Source organism: Anneissia japonica, unplaced genomic scaffold, assembly GCF_011630105.1.
Source record: "Anneissia japonica isolate Jap-2015-1 unplaced genomic scaffold, ASM1163010v1 scaffold288037_len161832_cov179, whole genome shotgun sequence".
In the NCBI taxonomy this organism is placed as follows: domain Eukaryota; kingdom Metazoa; phylum Echinodermata; class Crinoidea; order Comatulida; family Comatulidae; genus Anneissia; species Anneissia japonica.
This window is the reverse complement of record NW_022697892.1, coordinates 127,331-139,404: the sequence shown is the minus strand read 5'-3', so window position 1 is coordinate 139,404 and position 12,074 is coordinate 127,331. Positions and strand designations below refer to the sequence as shown.

The window sequence follows — 12,074 nt, the reverse complement described above, 5'->3', positions numbered from 1 at the left end:
AGATGTGTATAAGAGACAAGCATACACTGCTCATCAACGATACGTTTCTTTACTTCTATGAAAATGTGTCTGGCGGATTCGAACCTGCAACCTGTCGTTATCAAGGCGAGTATCATACCGATTAAACCATGGAGACCTACAGGATTTTTTAGTGGCATCACATGATATATTTTTGGAACTGCTTGCAAACTTCTTAACACGTTGCTTTCTTATTCAGCAATATTTTGTCCTGATCAGTCATCTAAGCACTGACAAAATAAATTCGCAACGTGTTACGATGTTTGTTAAACAGTTATATTTGTTATGATGCGTCAATAGGCCTATGTGTAGTACACTGAAGGGCGACTTCAAATTGTTTTTGTAGTATCCTAATTTATTTATGAAAGTTAAAAGTATATTTTCGGAAATTCTGTGTTTTCGTTTAAAAAAGGTTAAAGATGAATTTGTATCATAATGATCTCCGTTAGTTGCAGTGCATCGAGAAATAGCGCTATTCTTCTTTTCGTGTTAAAAAGAAACGTTAAAATCAGTTGCCTGCAATTTATTTTGAATTCCCAGCGGAACCGAATTGTCCAAATGGTTTATGAATTTGTTTTCACAATCGCAGATTCCTGTCCTTCATTGTTTAAAATGTTTAGCACACACTCTCAAGAAAAAAATGCATAATGATTAAGCTATGGGTTTATGTTTTTAATGGCATCACATGATTTATTTTCATTTTTTTAAAATTGTTTAAGATACAAAAAATGTAATTTGTGTAGCCAGTTGAAAACTGATTCTGAGTCTTATTAAAATGTAGTATCACTTCTTTTCGGCTAGAGATTACCACGGAATTTGATGTTGTAAATTATACGAATCTGTTCTTCAAATTCACAGTCGGTCAGGGATGGACTCTGCCCTAAGAATGTCGCTCTATTCGGACATTCATGGTCTTACACACCCCCCCCCCAACACACACTTTCTTAAAGGGCTGGATCCGCCCCTGCATAAGGAATGTCTACATCTATCACAACATTTAAGTATAATTCAGTTTTATTGTATTCTTTATCTCAACTGGTTATGTCAACTTTCTTAAATTTGATCTAAATATCTGAGTTTTAGACTTGATATTCATTATAATAATTTTATTCGTTTCACATTGTATCAATACTTTTTGAGGCATTGGTAAGTATAAAATGATTTAATGACATTTTCATTTTACAGTTTATAGTTACTTTTTGTGTATTAAATAAACCAGCATTATAGATCGGTCGGCTAATAGTGGTAGCCACGGTATGTGCGCTAAAACTGTTTACTGTATATTATAAAGAAATTGGTCCCTCCTCAATTCCATCAGTTGATCTCATTCTGTTTCAGAGGGACGGCTGAAATGCAAGTTTCAACAGTGTACCGGTACCGTTTTTCGGATAATAAGTTTTGTTTAATGTGTACGTGAAAGAACGCAATGCAATCTTCGAAAAGAGTGTGGATTGTCCACCAACGCACTCCCCAATTTACCACCTGGAGGACCCCAGTGGATGATTTTTTCGGACTTTCGTGTATATATCTTCCACCCCAAATTAAAATAACATTTTTATTTAAAAATTTATCAAATCGTATTGTCCATTGATAATCTAGATATTTAAGTCATGTTCTCCTGATTTTACAGATGATGATTTGCAATCAAAGCGACAGAAAATCTCAAAAAATATATCAGACGATATGAAGTCCGACGCCGCCATACAAGCAAAAGATGACATCAGTTGCAAAAATGCCAACAACGAGCAAAAAATAATACACCCACGGACTCGCACTCGGACCCGTACGACATTTACGGCATTTCAGCTTTACGAACTTGAAAATGCTTTCGAACAATCATACTACCCGGATGTACAGGTTATGGAAGAATTAGCAGTAAGGGTTAATCTGTCAGTGGTCAAAGTTCAGGTGAGACGATCAATCATGCTGTAATTATTTTGCTGCTGTTATATAAATAAATTATGATTTAATTTCTTTTTTGTTTAACCAAATTGATTTATTTTATTGTTTGCGTTAGTGATGTTTTGCCCTGACGTGTTATCGTACTGAAATACTCAGTACGTTCCCAAATACTTGCGAACAAAATTCAGGTTGGGAATCTCGACGAGACCTCCAGATAACTAGCCTGGTGTCATAACCACTAGACCACCAAGCTTTCGCTTAGTGACTAGTGTGAAACCCGATCCACAATAGCAGCGAGTACTGCAAATGTTATTTCGATGTATTTGCGTCAGGCACCATAGGAGTGATGTTTTGCCAACCTTACGTGTTATCGTACTGAATACTTAGTACGTTCCCAAATCAGATGACGCGAGGATCTGCCCGACAGGCGGGCTAGGCCCCGACGGGGGAGGGCTATGCGAGTGAAGCGAGCCTCACTTGGCTGGGGGTCAGCCGCCTAGGGGTCACCGGTGGGGGTCCAGGGGGAGAGGCCCCCCTGGAAGCTACGGATATTTGGTTTTGGGGAATTTTTATTAGTTATTTGATAGGCATCAAGCTACCGTAACATGACTTTTTTTTATGTCAAAATTAACTTCCAAAACCGAAAATTTTTCATGAAATAAATGAATAAAACAACGAGAAACAAAGAGTAAGCAATGTACTTATTTTCAAATCCGTTTTACATTTTATGTAAAAAAAAAAATCACCGTATTACATTACAATACTATCCTCCCATCATGGCGAAATCTAGGTTTTTCATAATCCATGTGATTGTAAATTATTAACAACAAAATTACGAATAAGAATAATGTTTTACTGTAAATTGTAAGGCCACCAATGTGTGACATTATACTACGATAAATTAAGAAAACACAATGTCACCGGGAACGTCACAGTACAAGCTTTTAATTCAAAGTTAACTTATAAATTTTGGAAATTTCGCCTGAAATGTAAACCACAAGGTTGCTTCCCCGATCAAGATGTATTCCAAGCATCATGAATATCCAAACGAGCATTTGTCATGTAGAGCGTAAACCATTTTTAATTAGTCCCATTGAACAGGGGCTGATCCAGAATTTTTCAAACTGGGGAGGGGCATTTGAATTCTTTTTTTTTATTTCAATACATAACATTAATATGCACTGACATTTTTAAAAAATTGTGTCAAAACGCTGTTCTGCAGACTTACGTTCCAATAGGTGTTTGAACGTAATTAATTCATTGTGAAGAAGAATACCTGTTGTTTCATGGGCTTAATTTAATGTGAAAAGTAATATAGACGGTAGTCGGATATCTTACAATAAAATGGCGTGTGAATTTATGTTATTATATTATTATTATTATTATTATTATTATTATTATTATTATTATTATTATTATTGTTATTATTGTGTTTGTTATTGCGATGAAAAGTTAACACAAACAGTAGACAAATAGGTCAATGAAGGCGATATGGTCGCTAAACGAACAGACATGTAAATTTTTTTTTATCCCCTGACGGAATTAATCGTCTTCCCCGACCGGGGGCGAGGGCTAGGCTACCCCGACGAGGGGGCTATCTAGATGTGTATAAGAGACAGCGCCACCACTGTCCCAGATACTTGCGAAAGAAATTTGTGATTCAGGTAGGAATCGAACCAAGTCCTCAAAGTATCTAGCCTGGTGTAACCACAAGACTAACTTGTGCTTAGTGTCTGAGTTGGGCCAAAACATCACTCAAATCAGTATATGATAATAGTGATGGATACATGTAGGCCTACTTGACCAACTAATAACATAATGCGACGGATGAGTGATCTGTTTGTTGCACACGTATCAGGTGTGTGCCCTCTGAGTCAGCTTTGCAGCTGCATGTGCTACCCTATTAAAATAATGCTTAATAAAAATAAATGCATTGCCTTTCTACATATTTTGTTTAAAGGTATGGTTCCAAAACAGGCGAGCAAAGTGGCGGCGCCAGGAGAAAGAAACGGCACATGCAATCAAACTTCAACACGATTGTCCGCTCAACTCACTTCAACATAGCATGTCGGCAAGTAAGTCGAACATCCATCAGCGACCAATCAAACCGTGGTTTACTTCGCCATTACTAGGTTCCACTGGTTTTTACTTGCAGTATCCAAGAATTCTACCTCGTCAACCGGACTTAACTCCTCTAAGACCCTGGAGCGCTGCGGGATTTTCTTTATTTCCCTCAGTATGGGATGTCAAGCTATCAAGAACAGGCCAGCAAAATATTACCAATACTTTGGCTTTGCCCAGTAGATGTTTTCCGTTGCGTGATACAATTCACGACGATAGTTGTAAATAACGCAGTTTTCATTACTAATGGTTTACGCATATTTATTACACATAGTTCATGACAACAATATCCAATAGTATTAAACATAATAATACGTAAATGAAACCCATTATGGATATATTTTTAAGTTTTCCAAAGAGTACAGGTTACTTCATGGTGCATACTACTATATGTATTAGGACGGAAGGGAAACACAGCTTAAGCTTACGTTTTAATGAAGACCGCGAAGTAAAAAAAAAAAAAACCGCGCGACGGATCATGTTTTAATCAATGACCATCTACGCAACGATCCATTGCCACACTGAAAATCAACAGCCAGCGTCACGTCAACAACTGCAGTGATTGAAAATCATTCTGGTAGCTCCAGCTAAGTGTTAATTTAACAAAAAGGCAGTACATACCAATTTTAACAAAGCACAGATCAACTTCATACAAATTTACACATCCAATCTTGTTAAGCCAACTCCTTTCCCACGATATGTAGACATCACCAAGTATACTAGTAATTCGATTATTCTAAAACATTTGTTTCCAATTGTGTCATTCTGGTGGTGAATTAGCAGTACACTGGGAAACAGTCCCATATTTTCTTCTTCGTTTTTCAACGTTCACATTGGTCATATAACACGGGACCAACGGCTTAAACGTCTCATCAGAAAGACGCCGCCCTATATATCTTTAATATCAGCTATCTATCTGAAACACAAATATACTAGCGATTTGAATTGAACTAGGGGCCAAGATCTGAAAGAATATCCATGGTTCAGGGTACACACAGTGCTACCACCAGTTAAAAACCGACTGAGATGCTGCTCTCATCACTACATTCAATCCCAAAAGGAGCAATAATTGTTTAATCATAATCATTTACGCACACGTTTTGTCTCTTTCATCAACAGAGTAATTATAAAATTCGTATTTGTTGGCGCTATAATTGTCTAGGTCATGCGTCAGAGAGCGCTCTCTGTCGGACCACTTTCCCACTGGTGGGAAAGTGCATTAATGATAGGCCTATAATGTGCCTGTGGCAACAAGACCATAACAACTTTCCAACCTCCTTTATATTCCAATTTAAAATGATTAATGAGGTACGTAAATTGTTTTATGATCATTTTTGAATATTTTCATGGTATTTATATTTTAATATAATTTATTTTATTCATTTTCGTTTTGTGGTGTGTGGGTGGTGGAGGAAGAAGGGTCTGCGGTCTAATAATAATAAAGGTGGATAGGGCGAATTTTTCACAACATTTTCAATGAAGGGAATAGAGATATTTTAATAAGAACTTAATGCCTAATCTCCATATATGCCAAGAATAGTTGCGGGGATATGGAAATCGCGCAAAAATGGATTCATTTGTTGTGGATAATAATTATTATTAAATTCTTAATAAAAACATGACTTGTCATAATTAAGAAAGTATGATGTTTCAAAATTATGATGGTACTGATCAACGATATTTTGTAATTTCACTGTTCCCTGCTCAGACATGCATTGTATAGATTTATTACGATATTACCACCTCATATTCTCTTCTCAATGTTAGTAAGAAGGTCATAACATTTTTCCTAAAACCATGCTTCCAATTTGTTAATACTTTTTAGTAAAATTTATTTAAACTTAATTCTAGAAAATTAAAATGATCAATGAATCTAAGGTTGATAGGTCATAGGAATATATGTGAAATATGATTTTTAAAAATCGCATAAACAACTTGGATAATTTTATTATTCCGCAGTTCGTAAGGGCTACGAAGAATCTTCCATTTAATATTAAGATGTCTTTAAATTGTAATGTATTGAAATTATGGTTATGTGCTTTTAAGTGTTATGTACTTGATTGTTCTATAATCTCTGAATGTCAGTGAATTTTAAATTGAACATTTTAATAACGTTCAAAACTTGAGCATAATATCAATCGAAATATCAATCGAAAGAAGAGTACAATGCTAAATAGTATATTATGATAAAAATTTTCATGAATTATTGAATATTGTAAGTGTTAAATGTTTTGAAAATAATAAACATGTATTATTTATGATGTGTGGAACACGAACGTTTTATGAATATTATGTATATGAAGTGAAAGCACGAATAAATGACGTTTTGTATAGAGATGAAAACAGCATCCATCCAACATTTTTTGTGGTAAAAATTCATAAGGGCTTCCAATAAAAAACATTAAAAATGTTGGTCAGTTTAGTAGCCCTACCCTCTACCTAGATGGAAATATGGTTAAAAAATATACATCATTACATATCGGTAATTTACCAACATGACTAAAGGTACCTATCGACAGATACCAGTGTGTATAAAAATATATTACACCGATATTGTGCTTCGCTTCGTTGCTCATAAAATATTATTATATCTTGCTGCATAAAGAGGTTACAAATAAAATATATAAATATTGTTACATAAACATATAAAAATATTAATGGCTACAAGATAAAAAAAAAATACAAGATTAATAGAAATTATTCTCTACTGCAATACAGAGCATCCACATTCAATATTTCTCAGAAAAAACTTGAACTCTTGAACAATGTGTTTGAAGATGATCTTTGTCTTCTATCAGTAAATCTACAACCTGTTTTTCGTTTCTTCAAAAATAAAGTTTTACATACAAATAAATATGCATTATTCATTTCACGATCTTCAGAATATTTATTGCTAATTATCATGCTTTATTACTTTCCTATCATAGTTTATTTGTGTAGTTATTTTTATTATTGTAAAATCGTTGTAATTATTCGGAGTTTGCACATTTTAAACCACCAGAAAATTCCGGGCCTTAATTAAATTTTCTTTGTAAGAATTATACGATTTTTATATGTTGTCTAGAATATACAAAACTTGCTATCACAGACTTAACATAGAAATTGTCAGAAGAAATAGATAATGGCAATATAGTTTTTATTTTGGACTTTTAATAAAAGCATTTGAAATGGTGAACCATTACAAATCATTTAGTAAGTTAAATCAAAAACTTTTAACTGTACCAGGAAATTTCTTATAAGTGCAATGTAGGCCCTACCTAACACTCATTTTAATCTACTAAAATGTGCAGCAGATAATTTGAACTTAACGCAAATGATCGTTTTGTGACTAGACGTTCCAATTACCTTACTAATGATGGAACAATAATTGATCACCTTTATACAGAAACCAGTATTGTAAAAATTATCTCACCACACCCTGAAATACCAGGTAGTGACCATGATTCTTTTTGCGTTTTACCTAACTAGCTTACTGGTTGAGTTCTCTTCCTTAAAGACATTTCCTCCAGTATCAAGAAATGTTTACTGTTGTTACTAGAAGAGCGAAAAAGAAAGCAAAACATCCATGGATAATTTAGAAATTCTTAAGATTAAAAAGATAGCGAAAAATAAAAACAACATAAATAATTGGCATGCCTACAAAAACTATCGTAATAAACTTAAATAGGAAACACGGAAATCTTACCATAAATATATTTCTGAACTAACTAAACGATGCTCTGACACTTGTAAAGCTTTTTATGGGTTTGTCCGCAAGAAGAGAGCCAAACCTATGGCAAAAGCATCAATTAATGAATGCTTAGTTGACGATCCTACTATTATTGCTATTTTCTTCCAATTCTATTGCTAAATCTTCCTTAAACTCCAATTTTAATCTTGAAATTTCGAGTAAATATTGTAGGAATCATATTGGATACTCTTCCTATCTCTAAAATTCAAACAAATCCTCAAGAAATCTTCAGACCCATTGATAATCTCAAATCATGTAAAGCCCAAATTCCGAATGGAATAACCTCAACTGTTAAAGCTGTCAAAAATCCTCATTTCTGACCCTCAGAAGTAAACCTGTTTACTTAACAACCGGTATTTTTATCCATTTAAATTCTAGACACATCGATCATCTTAAATGTATACACTCTTACTTGCGTACTAATAGTTTTAAAACGTTTTTAAAAACTTCCCATTGATATCTGAGATAAAAAATTTTGGGGAATTAATTCTTTTATCAGAAAACTATTTTACACTCTAGCATCAGTACATACACCCAACTGGACTCATGAACAAAGGAACACAACAGCTGTGTGTAATTGTCATTTATTAATTAAATGACTAAACAAGTAAGCTCCCGTGTAAACATCATTTAACTTTCAAAGTACATTATAATTGTACATTAAAAGTACAATATCTTAAAGCACCATTAAAACACTTTGGTATGCTAAAACAATCTATATCTAAATAATACAGGGTTGATAACTGTAGAGGGAATGAATTTTACCAGAAACCTGTAAAAAAACACATGGCCATAACCAGGGAACAGTAAAATTACAATTTCACTGTTCCCTGCCATAACTCAGCCTATTGGGTTGGCACCCCAGAAGAACGTAGTTAACATTCCACAAAGCTCAAGCAGGTTAACAACTGGCCTTGCCTCAACCACCATACAATGTAACATCTACCCCATAAAGCCTATCGGACAGACATCTGAGGTTTCTATGTCTCTCGACCAAAATTGCTTTCTATTTATACTTTTGTTTTACATGATGTAGACACACGAAACACTTTTGTGAGGTCGCTTTTCGTGGATTATTCGAGTGCCTTCAATTGTGTACAGCCACACTTACGAGTCAGCAAACTTCTAGTTTTAACGATAGATCCAAGTAAGACAAAATAAATCATATTTAATAATAGATGGAAAACCGATGGTCATGATAAATTAATGATAAATGAGCTGCCTGTTGACCAAGTTGAAGAATTTAAATATCTCGGTACTGTAAAAGATGAAGATTTAAATTTGTGCTCCCATATTAATTCTATTTTTTTTAAATCTAACCAAAGGCTTTAATTTTAAAGAAAACTCAAACAAAATAAGGTCGATGTTACCATTTTAACTTTATTTTATAGCTCTGTTATTCAACGCGTTGTGACGTTAAGCTTGCTTCCGATCTTCGGAGGTCTCTCCGAGGAGAATAAGAACATACTTGAAAGTGTCGGGAAGCGTGCAGGCAAAATTATAAGCATGAAAATCCTCCAATTGATAGCATATATAAAGAGAGATCTGTTAGTAAGTAAAGTCAAGTATTAGTGAAGGGTCACACCACCTCTATATGTATTATATTTTTAATTTCTCAGGTTTTAGGATACGGCCACTGAGAGCAAATCATGTACGCACCAGAAAGTCATTTGTGCATAACTCCTGTTACATTTTTATTGAGAATATGAAAAGATTAAATCAAGGCATTACATTAGCAGCCTCTGAATAGTAACTGTTTTAGTTGTATTTTTATAGTTTTATTGTATAGGCCTATATTGTTTTTATATTTAACATGAGCTCAGTCAGCAAGAGGATTTTCCTTATCGGACAATAAAGATCATTTGTATTTTTTTTTTAAATTATTTTCCTCCTGTTTAAATTCAGTTGTTTAATTGGTCAATAAATATATTTTGAATTAAATTGAATTTTTAAATTGAATTGCCTACTTCTATGCCAAAAATTGTAAGCCAAGTTGTTGGCGGTACCGTTAAGTAGGTTAGCTAGGAATAAGAAATGTTGAAACGCATGTTTGCATTCGTCAGTCTGTGGTGCCCCAATAAAGAGGAAATCATCAAGGATGAGGCCCCATGCCGTTTAACTGGATTTCGTTCTGCATGATCCACTGGATCGCCTTATACTGAACAACTAACTGAAGCCTATTGCAAGAGCTGCTTACCCACATTTGGATACATTTGTCATAGTATAGAATTGATTATTCTATGTCAAGCCCAATATTGGTTGTGGAGAGCAACAATTTTTTTTTAATTTATTCTTTGGATGGGGGCCAAAACTCTGCTTGCACGAGTTTGGATATTTTCATGGTTAAAACGGCAGGCGACACCGTCATTTTAGTCGTGACATACACCTTTCGTTCTAAATGGCCGGATGGACGTGCAGATTTTCGAAAGGAATACCGATTCCATTAGGTTTCACCTAGTCTTTCTGCCTTACTATGCGCATGCAGCGATAACTCTCTCTTTATTCTTTCCAATTGGAGATTTACAGCACCCTTATTTTTTCGAAATGTTTCATCGTACAGGCGCCACGCCCCAAAAGGTGCATTACTATGCTTATCTAAGATTGCTAAAACAATATTTTAATAATTCGTATCTCGTATTTTACCCTTGTAAATTGAACATTTTATTTTAGCATTAATTTTGCGCTGCAATTCTTGTATTTAAATATTTATTTAACTTTTAATTTTTATATCTAATTAACTGTTTGACTGAGTTCAACTATGTCACAACCCGTATATAAAATAGGCAAAAAGGAGCAAGAACTAAAATTTTGAAACCTAATTATCTAGTCCATTACAATGATCCATGTATATACTACTACCTTTATAAATTGAACTTACATTGCTCACAAATGCAAATATTCCCTTATTTTAAGTCACAAATAGAGAACTGCTTGGCTTAACACTGGAGCGATACTATTTACTCCATCTGAGCATGTGCAAAACATGCCTAAGTCTCATTAGCACAACAGTAGTGCACCGACCACTCGCCCTGTCGTGCTGGACGAGATCAGTGAGCTTCCTATTCTGGTACAGTTAAAAGTAGGCCTATATAAATGTCATATAAATGTCAAATTAGGTATAATGATAAATTATGAAAACAAAAAAAAAGAGTATTCTATAAATGACAATTCTACATTGACGATTGTCCATTACATTGGGAAAGGAGCTATAGTGTACATAAATGCCATTATTTTGCCTTTGTTCATAGATATGGCGCGAGAGGGCAAGGGGTTTGTATTCTCAGATTATCTTGTTACTTATGTAAACGATTGCAAGTTCTACTGTTCACTTGGACACCGGCCTAATTGCAGATTTTACCATCTTATTCGATACTTTCAATTCATATAATGACATCGATTTACGGCTATGTAAACGAGCAAATTGACAAGATTGTAAACTGGTGTGATTTAAACAAATTAAAAGTAATTAACACAAATAAAACTCAGTATCATTTTTCGCGGTAAGCACAAGGTGGTCAATCAAATGGTGCAATATATATAAAAGAAACAAAATTGATGAAGTAGAATTCACAGCCTACACATTGGGGGGGGGGGGTAACTCTTGAAAAAAAATCGTGCATAGAAAGAGCACATTAATAAGGTAAGTAAAAGTATTATATCTAATGCTGGTGTGCTACTCAAATTAAAGGTCTTTATTCCTTCATCAATTTTGTTATCTCTATATCATTTATTATAATTACGCTTATTCCAAATCCTATGGACACAATGCAACACCGAGGTCCTCAATAAACGTCTGGGATTCGAAACTTAAAGGTCTGTAAAACTGTAACAACATAGATCGTCAAATTCTCGATCACATGAAGTGAATATCATTCCATATTTCAGATTAATTGAGGAAAAATGTATGACTTACCGTCATTTTTCAATTGGTCCGGTAGCTGTCTTGCAAGGAGCATGTGTGTGCTTCCGCATTTGCAAGCCGTGTCTCAGTCAGTTGTTTTGCCGTATTAGACCATTAAGACACTGCAGACTGTAACAAGTATTTATACAGTAGCTTATTGTTTGCATATTCTTACACACCAAGAACAATTCCTGAGTCTTATGTAAAAATGCCTTTTGTGAAATTTGTATGATTATTTTTGTTGTTTAGAAAAATTTGTGCCAACTTGATTAAATATGCATCAATATATATATATATATACGATCGCAATAGCGTGAAACTCCGAGTAGCAACATTCTGTTCCAGCGACCTCCAGTTCTATATATATATATATATATATATTATATATATATTGATGCAGAT

The 12,074-nt window shown here is 34.2% G+C and overlaps 1 protein-coding gene and 1 long non-coding RNA gene across 3 annotated transcripts in view; one reads left to right on the top strand and one right to left on the bottom strand.

Moving 5' to 3' along the window:
- The window catches only part of LOC117102370 (retinal homeobox protein Rax-like), a 7,203-nt gene extending 2,534 nt beyond the window's left edge, over nucleotides 1–4,669 (top strand). The window contains exons 2-3 of the mRNA XM_033242631.1: nucleotides 1,649–1,926; nucleotides 3,881–4,669. Coding sequence (XP_033098522.1) covers nucleotides 1,649–1,926; nucleotides 3,881–4,270 — 668 coding nt within the window. The 3' untranslated portion in view covers nucleotides 4,271–4,669. The remainder of the gene's footprint in view (nucleotides 1–1,648; nucleotides 1,927–3,880) is intronic.
- The window catches only part of LOC117102372, a 12,255-nt gene extending 452 nt beyond the window's left edge, over nucleotides 1–11,803 (bottom strand). Inside the window, exons 1-2 of one of the 2 annotated variants that reach the window (XR_004444404.1) lie at nucleotides 11,685–11,803; nucleotides 4,663–4,953 (exon numbers count right to left, since the gene is read on the bottom strand). This is a non-coding gene — a long non-coding RNA (uncharacterized LOC117102372). Of the gene's footprint in view, nucleotides 1–4,662; nucleotides 4,958–11,684 lie in introns of both variants that reach the window. The other variant, XR_004444405.1, reaches the window with a different exon arrangement.
- Nucleotides 11,804–12,074: the final 271 nt, after the last annotated feature.